This window comes from Cynocephalus volans, chromosome 16 (genome assembly GCF_027409185.1).
Source record: "Cynocephalus volans isolate mCynVol1 chromosome 16, mCynVol1.pri, whole genome shotgun sequence".
NCBI classification, from domain to species: Eukaryota; Metazoa; Chordata; class Mammalia; order Dermoptera; family Cynocephalidae; genus Cynocephalus; species Cynocephalus volans.
In genome coordinates, this window is record NC_084475.1 from 46849824 (window position 1) to 46865579 (window position 15756).

The 15756-nt window shown below is 38.7% G+C and overlaps 1 protein-coding gene across 3 annotated transcripts in view; it reads right to left on the minus strand.

Moving 5' to 3' along the window:
- Positions 1 to 15756, minus strand: part of GLIS3 (GLIS family zinc finger 3) — a 450792-nt gene that overhangs the window by 427327 nt on the left and 7709 nt on the right. For 2 of the 3 annotated variants that reach the window (XM_063081158.1, XM_063081159.1), the window contains exon 2: positions 10149 to 10634. In XM_063081158.1, coding sequence (XP_062937228.1) covers positions 10149 to 10536 — 388 coding nt within the window. In that variant the 5' untranslated portion in view covers positions 10537 to 10634. Of the gene's footprint in view, positions 1 to 10148; positions 10635 to 15756 lie in introns of those variants that run through there. The other variant, XM_063081160.1, reaches the window with a different exon arrangement.

A 15756-nucleotide genomic window follows, 5' to 3' on the forward strand; every position in this document is an offset into this window, starting at 1 on the left:
TTTTCAATAGGATACTTCCTAGGGCTGTGGAGGATTAAATTAAGATATGCAAAAGTTAAGCAAAGTTCTAGAACATAGTAGTAAATAATTGCTAGCTAGTTTATTTTCAACCTTAGAAACACCAAAAATTTATGTGTTCCACATAATAATATACTAATAATCACTCACTGGCCCCAAGAGGTAATTTTGCTATTAATTTATATGAAGCTAATCCTGTCAAATAGATTGACCTACTTCACCTGAAGGCAGTTGAGTAAGATTTTGAATCTAAAAGCAATCAAACTTTTCCCTAAATGTAGGGCGACCTGACATTCCAGTTCGTACAGGACAGTCCTGGGCATAATTATTAATAGGGCCCCATTTCACTCCTGCACGTGTCTAAATTTGGATTATATGCTCACCCTACCTAAATAAAGCAAAATCTTTAGATGGAGATCAACTTTCAAAATATTTTATTTCACCCCAATGCTTGTTTATTGTGCTTTAGATTTTTTCTCTCTAGTTTTTGAAGCAAACTGTGAAAATATGGAGGTTTTAGGGTTCTAAATGCATGCATCGAGTAGCTTTCATACTGCCCAGACTTGGGAGTTATGACTAAGCTGTAGGCCTTTATTTCAAAGGACAAGTCACATGAATAAAGTGGGCAGCAGAGGGAGGCCCAGCTGCTGTACGGCAGCAGCTGCTGTGGTTTTGGAGATCCATACTGCCCCACGCTGATCTGTAACCAAGGAATGACAATACTTTACACACCTCTGGCAATTCAGTATAAAAGGCACTTTTGCATTCATCATCTAATTTCACCCTCAAGAGCAAATGCCATTTTCTGTTCCACCATCTTACATGCACCAGAGATTTCCACACAAGTGGGTGTCTACCTGGAAAGTCCTCGTAGCTCAGAGGTTCTCTGACACTCACTTCCTCCCTTCCCAAGATCCCCAATCCCTGCCTTCCTCAGCTTCTTGACTCTCACTATCCATCCACTCCCATGGACTTGAAGACCTGATTTCTGGCCTTCCTGTCCCATTTTGAACCTGCCCTCCAATTCCATCCCACTCTCAGGCCATAATGTCCAGCTTTGTTTATAAGTCTCATGAAACCAAAGCCAAAGATGAGAGATGCCCTGGACATGTTCTTACTGAAGGACACGTGGCCGGGTCTGCCCTTTGCCTAGACCCTGCCTGCTTGGAAATGAGGATAAGACATTACTGCCATTTTACAGATGAGGAAACTGAGGCAGGGGGCCAAGTGGCTTGCTAAAGTCACACACCAGGAAAGCCTGAACTGCAGTGTGGGTCTTCTTCATCCAGAGCCCATGCTCTTTCTCCTACAGCAGTGCTTCTCAAATCTCAGCATGCATTTGCAAGGACAGCTACGTAATTTATGGGGATCAGTGCAAAATGAAAATGCTGGGTCTCTTGTTCAAAAAGCGAGAAAAAAGCTTTTTCTTTTCTTCTCAGGTCTCTCTCTTGAATTGTTGGGGTGTTTTTTAATTAGCTATTTAACTCTGGGCTCCTTCTGCACAGGGATACACGTAGAGCAAGTGCAGACCATCAAAGGTGACCAGAGCCTCACCCGCAATTGGGCACATGTGCACACACCCCCCATCCGGACCTCCTCACATCCATGCTCAGGTCCCTGCTGGGAACAGAGAGCAGCAGAGATCCCCAGGTAGGGGAGGGAAAGAGCCCATGGCCCATCCTGGCAGGAAGCAGGACCATGCATGAACTGAGACCCCAAGCATGCTCCAGTGTCCCATCAAATTTCACATACTAAACACAGATTCAAAGATAAAATTATTAAGAATGTCAACACGGTGACCACAGAACATTAAACTCCAAGAGCAGGCCACCCCTTCTGAGTATGGGACCCTGTACTCACGCAGCCATGAAGCCAGCCCTGTGCACATGAATCACCTGGGGATCTTGTTAAAATGCACATTGTGAATTAGTAGGTCTGGGGTGACCCTGAGACTGTGCATTTCTGACCAGCTACCGAAGGATGGTAAAACTGCAGGTCCTCAGACTATACCTGAGCAGCAAGGTCCTCCACCGCTTTTTTAACTTGTTTATTATCCCAGAGTCAATGACAGACCTTCTACTTCTTTTGTTATTCATACAACGCAGCCATGACAACAGGTAGTAGATACAAGTCATCATCCACTGTATCTTTTAAATGCGATGAGTCAGAAGTAGCAAATCTATTCGTGATAACCATCTGCTTGGGTCTAAAGACTTCACACAGACAGAGGCATGGAAAGGCACTTGTGCATATATTTATGTCACTCAGGTGGCAAGAACATAGAGGCCCTGACCCCTGCCCAGGTGGACAGTGCTCTCTGAGTTCAGAGGGGCCGATTGTTGAAAACCATCAAGTAAAATTTTCCAGAACAGGAGCAAGGACCCATTTCCTCAGCTCATGGATAGAAATGACAGTTGAATGGTTTGAGTTTTAAAAAGTATACATTTTCAGAAATGGCAGCAACCTTAAACTCCAATGGAGGGAGGGGCAAGATTTCTCCTATAGCAGGAGATATCAGACTGTGGAGTCCTGTTCGATGAAAACCCACACAGCACAGCACACAAAGAATGAGATCAACCAGCAAACTGAGCCTCAGTCTCTTCATCCCTAAAATGGTGCCAATCACACTGGCCCTGCCTCATTGGACCGAGCATTGGATCAAACCACATAGAATAATCAATATGAATGTTTGCAAACTACAAAGTACTGTGCAAGTACAAGGCTGGTCCTATTTAACAGCCTTAGAGAATGCTATAGGTGGGTGTTACATTTCAGCTTCATGTTCTATAGCGTTTGGGGTGGGGGGGTTAATGTAGTATATTCTTTTAAAGGTGGAATGTTATGAGACTGACAAACTGCTTTTATAACTGGAACAAATCATGTCTGCCATTCAGTAATACTTGGAAATCTGTCATCAATTTGATTTATACCCAGCATCAATAAATCACACAAAGTGGACCTGTGTAGCCCAGAGAGTAAACAAAAGTAAACATTGTGTTTCACCTGCCTTTTGGCGAGACGAAATGAAAACTCTGGCTACCTCAACTGGAATAATGCCTTTGGTTTCTGGCTGGTTTGGTTATTTTTGGAACCTTTTATGGAATATTAACTTTATTTGCTCTAATTCTACAGGAAGCCACATTGGAAGTGCAAGGAAATATAAATGATTAAAAAGCAGAAGTGAAAAAAAGTAACCAAGTATTTTTCCCTAACTTTCTTTAGCTCATGTATTCACCGTATCTCTTCAAAAATGTGGGAGCCCAATTGCTATTCTTTCCCCAGTTCTTACATGACTACATTCAATATGGTGCACACACTGGTGTTAGCAGACGTTTTTCACTGTCTGTTGTTTTTCCAGGGATAAACATAAGTGAAGAAGAGATAAAGGAAAGAAACATTTTAAATCAGTAGCAGTATTTTAAAATTTATCACATGGCATGGGAGAAAAACACGAAGCTAGCTGACCCACTGAAGAATCAAGCTCTAACCTAAACTCCAGATTATAGCCAATTGAATTAGCCAACCACAAACAATAAAAATTAAAACTTGATATATTATTTAAAGTGCATTAATTTTTAGACCTCCCAGTTCACACAATACATTATTTTTCTTAAACAGATCTTTACAAGAGACACCAGACTTAAGTGACACAAAAGAGTTTTTTAATCCCAATTAGTTTGGTGTCCTTTGTTGATATTATTCTGGTTTTTTTTTTTTTCTGACCAACTATAATGAATAACTCACAAACGCTAATGAATAACTAACTCCCTTTGTCTCCAAGGACAGCAGAACCCAACAAGAAATGTCAGAGGCCCAGAAGTAAAATAAAAACCTTTATAATGAAAATCTTCCCAATTATATAGTCCTCTGGGTACTGCAAATGTAGAATTGTCTTAAATATTTAAATAGTTGTGTCAAATGTGCTTAAAGTGGGAATCATAAAACTGATTTCCCAGATGCTTTGAAAAACGCATTTCTACCAGTCTAATTACAATGAGTAACTGTTGGAGCAGGAAGTAAAGGAAAATGCTATTATTGGTACAATGTAACTGGGATCTTTCCCTCACAAATCCTAGCAAGGCCATTAAGTTGCCAACTGCAGATTGTTCACTCAGTGGCTCAGATAACTAGGAACACTCTTATCCCTGCATTCCATGTAGTAAGCCATCAATTTTAAAACTAATTTCTATCTTAGGAATGTAAAGCGAAAACTAACTCTTCTCTTTCTGTAGGACAAACAAAAATACACTGATGTTTCTGAGAACCAGGGTTCTCACTGACAAGTGTGCACTGGGGAAGTGTGAGGAAGAGCTGACACTAAGGGGCTCTATAACACTGTAATGTGGTATTTTAACTGGAAGTCATCGTCTTCTTCCAAGATATTTCCTAACTCTGCCCACAGAAAGGGTTTAGAAGCAGTGACATCCCAGAGTCAACCAGAACACTCTTTTACCCAGTTTTCCAAATATCATTCCCCACTAAAGGGACTTGAGCTTTTTGAGAAAATGGATGAGTTCAGGGCTGGGGTAGGGAAGCATGAGTGAGCCTAGAACATATTGCTCTGCCTGTGAGCAAGGGAGGACTTAACAGGAACATGTCAAAAAGACACAGGAACTAGCTTCAAGGGGCTCTCACTGGCCAAATTAGGGACAATCTGAGCATCAGAAAGAATAACGGTAATGAATTTGAGTACAGTAAATTAAAAAAAAAATCTACAAGCTACAGTGATTCTCAAAAAGAGAGGGTAGAGAAAGAAGCTTTTCTTTCCAGAAGAATACCATCCAATAAACATAGAAGGAATGATAGTCGGAAAATCACTGTTCTGCAATCAATGCATTCACTGATTCAGACAAGGATCTTCAATGGATGCTGTGAAAGGTTGTTGGAGAACAAAATATTCCCTTAAGATTATTTATTAATTTTGAAAGTGAAAGTGTACTTCACATTCAGGGCTTTCTGGTGCAGTGCAAACGAGTAGGGCACAAATCACCCAGGTAGTACTCTTGCCAAAAATGTTTGACCTGAATCCAAACATGAAGAAATGATGAGACAAACCAGACTGTGGAACAAGACGACTGACCTGAACTCTTGAAAAATGTCAACATATTTTGTCATGAAACACGAAGAAAAGGCAGGGGAAAAGGGCTGTTCTAGATTAAAAGAGACTAAAGAGTTATGACAACCAAATGTCATGCATGATCTTCAATTAGATCCTGGTCTAAAGAAAAAAAATATCTATAAAGGACATTTGGATAATAAGCGGGGAAAGGAAACAATGACATATTACAAATAACAACATAAAATTAAAACAAAATAATAATATAAAATTAATTTGGATATGTACTATATGTTAAGATATAATTATATAAATAATACTCTTTTATCAAAGTTAAATTCCTTGGTTATGATTAATATATTTTAGTAGTGTGGCATGAAAGAGATTTGCTTAGGAATTTGGGGGTAAAATGTCACAACGTTTGCAACTTACTTACAAGTGGTTCCACTTACTTGAGAGAGAGAAAGGTGGCAAAATGCCAAAAAGCAAAATATAATATAATAGAACATAATACAAAATAATATAAGGAAAGATCAAACTTTATTTTTAAAAAAAGATAAATTCAGTACCAAAGAATGAATTTTATTTAAGAAATAAGTTATGTAATAATTAACTTAAGTGGGAATAGCTGGGTGGGGCACCTGGGAAAGCCACTTAAAGGGGACAGATTGGGGGGAGTTGTCCTTTTTTTCTTTTTGCCTTTTGCCCTTCTCCATTCTTCTTCATTCTTCTCGGAAGGCAGACTCTATAGCTGGAGCTGGAATGAGGCAGCCATTATGCAACCAAGAGGAAAAACTAAGGAAAGCTCCGTGATCTCGAACCTGACATAAAAGAGCTACCAACTCCCAGCAGCAATCACCCACCCCAGCCTTTTCTTTGTGTGAGAAAAATAAACTCCTATGACAGAGATTTCCAAATGTTCTTAGTTCATGGCATGCTTAGTGTCTCAGTCACTTCTTTCACGGTGCCCCTGGGCCAAAAGAAACACCTAACAGTTGCACTTAAGTAGTTAGGTGTCAACAACTTAATAGCATGTATGTACTAACAACTTATTAACTGTTTGAAAAAATAATACACATAAATTAAAAGAAAAAGTGTACGAGGGGATTTCAAAAAGTTCATGGAAAGATTTGTATTATCTTTAAATTCTATGTTCACATTAACTTTGTGAGCTACCCTCATGTTTTTATTATATTCTTAAATAACCACAGTTACTGACGGGATGTGTGTTCTGACTGTGCACTCTACTATTTCTCAAACCTTGGAATAAGATCCGACACCATCACTCTCGTTTCCTATTCCACACTGACTTTCACTTAGTACTTGCTTTTTTAAAAACTGAGCTAAAAATACACAGAACATAAAATTTACCATCTTAACCATCTTTTTCAGTGTACAGGTCAGAGGCAGTAAGCACATTCACACTGTGGTGCAACCATCACCATTTCCCAGGCCCAGGACTTTTTCATCTTCCTCAACTGAACCTCTGTATCCATCTCTGTATCCTGTGACTCCCCCAGTTTGCTGTGGCACCCTACTGACCCTGACGCACTGTTTGGGAATCACACCCTATTAAAGCCACTGTTATTTGAGCAAAACATAGTCCTTAAGTAATATAAACATTCATATCAAATTTATACTTCTCATGAGGCTTCCACTGGAGTTCTCCAGTCTTCCAGTCAGACGTTGATCTGTGTGACAATCTTTCAGTAACTTGTACTCTCTGTACACAGTTGCCCTACATTCCTAAAAATTAGGATAATAACTCTCAAGGCCTAGAAAATGCATTTCCTAGCACCTTGCCCCCAAGCAATGACACCCTAGTGTGATGGCTAATTTTGTGTCAACTTGACTGAGCCAATGGGTGCCCAAATATTTGGTCAAACATAATTCTGGGTGTTTCTGTAAGGGTCTTTTTGTATGAGATTAATATTTGAGTAAAGCAGATTGCCTTCCCTAATGTACGTGGTCCACATCCCATCAGCTGAAGGCCTAAATAGAACGAAACATTGACACTTTGTCCAGTAAGGGAGAATTCTTTCCTGTGTGATTTGCCTTTGAACTGGAACAATGACTTTTTCTTGCCTTTGAACTCAAGCTAAAACATCAGTTCTTCCTGGGTCTCAAGGCTGCCAGCTTTGGACAGGGACTACACCATTGGCTCTCCTGGCTCTCAGGCCTTCAGACACAGACTGGAACTAGACCATCAGCTCTCCTGGGTCTTCATCTTGCCCACTCACCCTGCAGATCTTGGACTTCCCAACCATCATAATCCCATGAGCCAATTCCTTATAATAAATCTCTTTATACATATATACATACATGCATACATATATGCATATCTACACACACATATATACACACACACATATGTATATACATATACACACACATATACATATATATCCTCTTAGCTCTGTTTCTCTGGAGAACCCCAACTAATACTCCCACAGAGCTGCATATTCCTTCAGTGTTTTCAAGATAGATCCAAACTCCTTGGATCTATCATTTGATAGCTCTATCTATCCACTGGCATGTCATTCATGACCTTTCATCTGGCTTCTCCAACCTCCTCTCTTACCACAATCTCCATACCCCCCACCCGCGTGAACCAGGTGGAAGTTCATGAAATGCACCATGATTTCAGTGTGCTTTTCCCCCAACCAAAATAAGTTCCAGACACCCTGCTCCATGCACGCGCACGCGCGCGCACACACACACACACACACACACACACACACACGACACACACGTTGCATGACTGCAAGGCCAGCTCCTCACCCTTCAGGTGTGTGTCTGATATTCTACTCTCCTCCCAGATCCACCTACCCAGCACGGGCCGGGAGCCCCTCTCAAATAATGCCACAACACTTTGATTGGATTCCTATCAGAGCCCATACTGTGCTTTATTTTAACTGCTCATTTACGTGTATGAATTCTCCAACTCCTTGAGGGCAAGAACTATGTTTTATTGGCTATTTTATCTCCAAAACAGTGGCTCACCCATAATATATGCTCGATAATTTTTTAAAGTAAATTATCAGACAAAATTCAAACAGTCCCAGATCACCATTTTCAACCAGCTATTGGCTTAGTTTAGGAATGATCAACCGAGATGGGAAAGGGACACATTCAGCCACTTCTGGCACCATCCAGACCATTGGTGGCATCCAAGGTGCAAAGCCAGCAGTGATAATAATACAGTATCCTCGATTCCTTATCCTTGCCCATGCATGCCCCAACCACATAGTTCCAGGACAGGCACTGCATGCTAGGAAGCTGAGCAAGAAGCCAGAAAGCCACAAAGGGGAAAATCAGGAAGCAGCACTATTTTTTCCATGCATTACAAGGTGTACTGACCCTGAGAGTTCACTATGCCTTAAGTACCTGAAGCATTTTTTTAACCATGATTATAATTATAGCTACTTCTGGTCACCATCAAAATAATATTCCCAAACTCCTTCCTGTCTGGTGACCCTGAAGTTATTCATTCTTTCTAAACCTTAGTACCCGTATCAGTTAAATAAACCATAGCATATAACTCAGGGCTATTGTGAAGAATAATCAAGACTACATATTGGAAAGCAATGAATACAGAGCCTGACGCATGCAAACTTATAATATAATAAATGCACGTTATTAATATTATCACCATTATTATTTTCAGTCAGGATTGCAAACATAGGTACACATAAAAGCAAGCTACAGTTCACTAGCCAAGCCTGATCTGAAAGATTTTACCGGGCCTCAGCACTTGAAAATCCAAACCCCTGAATTTGACAGTAAGGAACTTGACTTGCCACTTGCCACCCCACGAACATAGCAACTCAGCAACAACAGAACTATTTTGGAGATAGCCCCCAGGGAAACTTTTTCTTATACTTATGCTAGATATGAGTATTTACTTAAGAAATAAAACAACTCAAAACCAAACCTAAACCAAAAGTAAATAAATAAAGGAGAAAGAAAATAAAAAAGCTATATGTATGTACAGTGTTTTTTTTTTTAATCTGTCCATTTATACCAACTGCTCTTTACACAGACACTAAAACAAACAACTATTTGCTACTTGCCTAATATAAATCATTATTCACTTTAATTAACTGGGTGAGTGGCTATCAGAAGGCTGCTAGTAATTCTATTTGGTGTTGTAAGTGCTTTTAATATAAACATTTAAGACTAAATGCTAAAAATACCTTAAGGAATATATAATTGTGCTTTTTTACATAGGATACATGCTCTTTCTCTTTCTAGCCTAAGTACACACATCATCTGTGAATAATCTCATTAAGTCAACATCAATTTCTAGAGAGAGTATGTCATTCAAATAATTTGTTATTTTCCAACAATTATTCTTTAATTTAAAATACATGGTCATTCAAACGCTATTGAATTAAAAGCACATTATCTTTGCATTTCAAAGTAACCAGGTTTTTTAGTTCTCCACAAGCACAAAATACATCTTTTCATTATTCTCTTCTAGTTTGCTTCCCTCTGGTTACTAGCTGTATTAGTAAAATTATAGGTTTTGCTATTAAAATATTTTTTCTTATCATTTGTCATTTGTATACACTGATTTCTCATTTTATTGGTTATTAACATTTCTCCCTTTTTTAATCCCTTCTTTCCATACATCACCTTTCTTCTAGTATTGGCATCATGGCAGTTCTGACAACTCTCTTGTCCATGGCTTGCAGAATCCAGCCCCCAGTGAGCCAGGGCAGAGCAACATGTGTCCAGAGGGCAGGATCTTGCTAAACCTGCTCCTGCCCTTCTGCCACCACCACCCACCCTATCTCTCTATTTCTGATCTTTCTATCTTACCTTCTGCTCCATTTCACAGTCCCATGAAGTGTCACATGCTCATGCCCAGCATTACCACTGTGGTCCCTTTGCTCACATACACATACTCACCCACCCCCTTACTGAGCAAGCTGTATATCATTGGGAGGCCATCAACTTTGACCCTGACATCAAATCGTGTATTTTCATATAGGATTTGCTGGCAGAGAAGGGACTATGGGGAGAAAAAAATAGTTTCCACTTTTAATAGATCCCAGAAATATAATCCTACCTTTCCCAGGATTTAGAGGAAAAGGGCTTCCAAACTCCTGCTGCTTTGGCTTTAAAGAGTGTGACCCTGACATGCTGCCAGCCTGGGTGACCTGGAATCGTGGCTTCCCATTGGTGAGCACTTGTCTCCTGGGGCTCAAGGCAGGCAGATGAATGGGGCTCTCAGCCATGCTGTTCTGAGGAGCTATCCCTCCTCCCGAGGGCATCTTGAGATGGAGACTGTTAACAAGGCTTCCAATAGCGGGACTTGGTGTGCTTCCACAGGACGAGGGGCCAGGAGTCCCCGAGTGGGCTCGGATGGGGGGGATGTGTTGGCCACCGACCATCCCAGGCCCCTGTGGGGTTCCCGATGTCCGGTGGAGACTCATGCTGCATGGCCTTCCATTCATTCTGTAAAACGTGTGGCCAGGATGGTCAAATATCCAGTGGCACTAATGACTCCTTTCAGGCAAAGTCCAATAAGTTATCCATGGTGTAGGTTCTAAGCCTGTTTAAAAAAATAAATGCAGGCATTTTTAAAAGTAAAAACAAAAATAAGGTACAGTGAGTTTTCAACCTGTGTAGCATTCATATCAGGAAGAAAGAAGCACTCTTAGCAAAATGGCCTTTTAGATAGAACAGGGTCATCAAATACATGGCTCACTGGCAGGCACTCTGCTATTCTGCATTCAAGGAAGACATGGATTACGGATCACTGCATTGCTTTGTTTGCCACTTTACCCTTCTTGATACAGTGCTCTTGACAACTGCAACCAATCTACTGGTGCCAGCATGTAAAATGAAACTTATTTTGCTCTCTAGAGGATCTGTCCATAACAGTTCACTTTTGCTACAGTAGGTTTTGGGAAATCCAAAATCACCACCTTCATGAGCTGTGAGACCAATGCTTCAAAGTTTCCAGTAAACAAACAAAGCAGACATGGCCTCTAAATAAGATTATGAGGACACTAAAGCATCTCTAATTTTCACTCTAAGAGCAATCTTTTCACAGTCCCTAGATTTACAAAAGATAAAAATCTAGGCCTGAGAATATTGCAAAGTTTTCATATATCCATATATAAAAATATTCACCGCAGAATTAGTCTTAGTTCCATATTGATCCTGAGTTATAGAGATGGAAACAGAATCAACATCACAATACTCTAATGTCCCATTAAGATCCTAGGAAAGGAAAAGGCTGTGCAGAACACCTTATGGAACGGAGAAGAAAAGAACAGCCCTTCTGAAGATAAGGGGTCTAGTATGTTCACCATGCACGACATATGATAAATGGACCATAGTGCTACAACTTCGTGCCACCAAGGAAGCAGAGGAATAACCAAGAGAAGCACTGACATGACCACAGGACATAATCATCCACCCATACGTAGTGATGTCACTACTCCACAGTTCAAAGCATTTAAGAAGGCCCTTCCCTCCCTCCCTCCTGTGACCAATAGCTCTCCAAAATGTATGCAATGAGGTGGCTAAGGGCCATGGTAGTGCCACTACTCCAAATGTATGATAGACATGGTCACAACCTGTCCTTTCTATGGACACGATAGTCATGGAAAGAAGCCAAAGCTGAACAAACACAGGAAATGAGGACTGAGTGCAAAGCAGCAGTGACCAGATATCCTTAATTGGATGATTCCTACTTCTTCTGTGTGATCCACTCAAGGTCTTGGACAAATATTTTCAACTCAACTCTAAAAAGAATGACTCCATAAACCATCAAGGAAAAGATACAAGCAGGGAAACTTTTTTGTGAAGAATTCTTTTTTTTCTTTCATCATCTTAGAAGATCAAAAATATTTGATTTTAAAGTCAGGCACTCACTATGTCTTCTGCAAAATTTAGCTTGTGTGCCTATATTGAGGAACGTCAAAAATAATTAACAATATAAAATCTACAATGTCTTCTTCATTTTTACCAATTCTCTGTTTCAATATTTTACTAAGAATTCTTGTCAGTCTGTGACATTTAATACTGTCCTACCATCTAGTCCTAGGAAACACTCAACAGTATTTCTCTAATTCAGTTCTCACTCCTGCCACTATGGTCCCCATGAATGAACAAATAAGACCAGGTTATCCAAATCCACATCACCTAAGTTTGTTTATACAACAATAATAAATAGATCCTGATATCACATTGGTTGTAAGATTTTTTTTTTTTACACTAGAAAAGTTCCAGTGCTTTTCTGTTGTGTCCAGAACTCAAGTATGTCACCAGCCCAGTCTGTTGACTCATTCATTGGTTGATTGTGAGCAACAATTATTTAATGTCTATGCTTTGCCAGATAAAATTGGCCATCGATTCTCCACTCATTGATAAAATAGTGTTTTCTGAGGACTCTTAACCCTGAAAAAGAAAGCACTTATTCAGTACCAACCAAAAAATAAAAAAATAAAAAAGGCAAAAGAAATATGTCATATTGGCAATTTTTTGGAACTGAAGAATTGTCCAACATGACTGGAAATATGAGTCATTAAGACCATGGTCCAAGTGACAAGTGTCTGCAGATTTGCAGACTGTGCCCATTTCCAGGTTTTTAAAAATAAGGGAGTCATTTTTGGCAGCAAGATCATATACAAGCAGGAATTCTCATCAAAAATCTGGATAAATACACATAAGTAGGTACTTACCATTAGGCTTGATCATTAAGAAGGTGAGTTTGCAAGAAGGAAAAATAATTAAAGTGCTGAGAACTTAATTAAGTATCAGGCACTCACACCTGCCTGTCTTGGACTGAATATTTATTTTATTTTTATTTTCTTATAAACTGCACTTCTGTTTTAAATAGCTTTTAGGTTGAAAGTAAAAACAACAACAAAATGTACTTAAATTTTATTACTAAAAAAGCAGCAGCCAGAAATTAAAGTCATTAATGCCATAAAGAAAAACCAATTGATCAATGGCATGTGAGCTGAGCAAAACCAGCCTCAGGACAAAAATAAAAGAAACTATTTGTGAAAAGAAGCCTAATATTTCCAGTTTTCACATTAATTATGCCAACAGATTTTTCAAGCCTTAGATACCAGAATGCAAAAATCAATTTTGTCTACTCATAATATTTTTGCATACTTTTAGCTAGGTCATATGATCAAGATATGAATCTAAATCTACTTAGTAACAAAAAAGGAATAAACTGCTAACTTTTAAGAAAGACACATCCTCATAGAGTGAGACTGAAAAGAGCATTCAAAAAGCCAAGACAACTGTTACTTCTGGCAAGTCATTTATAACTTCTCTGGACTTAACAGTTTTTCATCCATAGAAAGCTGAGGAGGTTGGATATAGTCACTACGGTCTCTTGAAAATTTTTTATTCCAGATTACTTATATAAGAAAGATTACCCAAAATACTAATTTACTGTAATCAAAAATAAATATGTAGACATTATACCTTTGGCACTTAAAACCAGAGGGATTGGGTAGATACAAAAGCAAAAATAATAGCAACCTCTGCCAGCTCCATCAAAGCAAGAGGTGATAGGAAGGTTTGCCCTCCAGCAACGTGCTGAAATGCAACACTAATCATAAAAAAAGGAATTTTAGTATTAAATTTACACTTTGCCAGAAAAGGTAAAATCATAAGTAATCAGTATTGAAATCCTTTCTGGAAGGATTCCATCAGAAGAGCATTTTTTATTGAAAAACATAATCAAATTCTCCAGCATTTTCTCCTCTGTCCTCCCTCCAATTACTCTACCCCAGGCTACTGAGAGCAACAACAAAAAAGAAATGAGAAAAAGAAAAAGAAAGGGGCATCCAAAAGTATAAATTTAGGTTATTTTGGATCTAACATACTGATATTTTTAGATTTTTAAAACTCCATTGGTTCACACAATGAAAATGTTCATTCTGCTAATATGAGTCAACACTAAAGTTAATAAATCTTTCCTTTTGACCACTTTTGAAGTCTGAAAATACACTCCTGTAAATCAGGTCAGAGAGGAAATACTTAACCCCTAAGGAAACTAAGGCATGAAACTATTTAATAATTCCACTAGTTTTTTGGAAAAGCATGCCTTTAATCAAAATATAAAATCATGACTCTACCTTCTACCCAAGGCTCCAGGCCCTGTTCCTCATGGATTAAAAGATTAAACAAATGAAAAGCAATGTTAACTCATCCATACAAGAAAATTTCAAAAACACAACTTCCATAATGCCTATTTACAGCCAAAGGCCCTTTCTTAGTAAATATCATTAACAGACTCATCTAGAGTCATAATTCATCTGATGAGCCAGTTAATTATTAATTTTCATACATCATTTCATTTCCTTAGGCTACATTTAGTCTTTGTACATTTTCCATTCCTTATGCCACAAGCACTTCTTACCCTGCATAGAAAACCTGATAATGAGGCACAAAATTACTGGTCAGCAAACAAACTGCTCCTGAGAGTGCTTCTTATATATATGTCTAAGCCATCTAAAATAGAGTTTTTATTGATTCTTTTTATTTTTTCCTTTTGGGTTAATGATTGCATAATTTCATTAACACTGCCTTTTCAACGTTGCTGCCTTAATCGTTAATAGGCCTATGCTATTCCCATGGGTTTCTCTTGTTACAGCTTTTGTAGCCAGAAGAATATAGAAATGAAAAGCCTATTGATAGATAATATAAGTTATTCTCATGCACGGCTGCAGTGTGAAGCACATTTTGCAATTCAATCAAGGACAGATAGAGCTGAATGTTCTTAGATCCCAGGAGTTCATTTTAATAAGCAGAATGTACCTTGTCCTAACACAGGTGACTGACTCCTCAGAAAAGATTGTATAAACAAAAACCAATCATGTAAGTCATTTTATTGGCAACAATATAAACACAGCTATATTAGATGTCACCAATAAATCAAAATTATTCTTGTCTGCAATTTTAACAAGAGGAAAGTGCAAACATGTGCCTGTGAAGCTGGAGGATATTATAGAGGAAATGCACTGGATGTGTACAATATCATTTTCCTAAATTGAAACTAGAGAGTACTATATTATGATAAAGTAACCCACACAAGGTTTAGTTGATCATTTCTGTGGTTTCATAACTTTATTCATTGAAACTGACAAATTCACAGAATTTACAACAGAAGTTACACAAAAATAGAGCTAATTCCTCATCATTGAGATGTGGAGCAGAAACTTAGGAAGGTTACATCTAATAACTAGTATGTATAAACCTACTCACTTGGGTACTCCCAAGGTCTAATTTGGTAATTGTAAGAGTATTAAAATATTTATTCTGAACACTAAGATGTAGGGATGTTATTCAAGTAATATAATCACCAATAAGATGAAATCGAAGTTTTCTTCTGAGTTATACCAATTAAAAATATGAAGAAAAGGGCCTGCCTATGGCTAACTCGGGAGAGTGTGGTGCTGATAACACCAAGGTCATGGGTTCGGATCCTATATAGGGATGGCTGGTTGCGCACTTGGGAGAGCGTGGTACTGACAACACCAAGCCAAAGGTTAAGATCCCCTTACTGGTCATCTTTAAAAAAAAATAAAAATATGAAGAAGAATTAGTGTTCTCCAGAGATTCAAGACCATTCTTTCAAAGACTACTCAGAAGAGATACTATAATGAATATTATGGACCCCATCTAATAGAAGCCCTGACTGT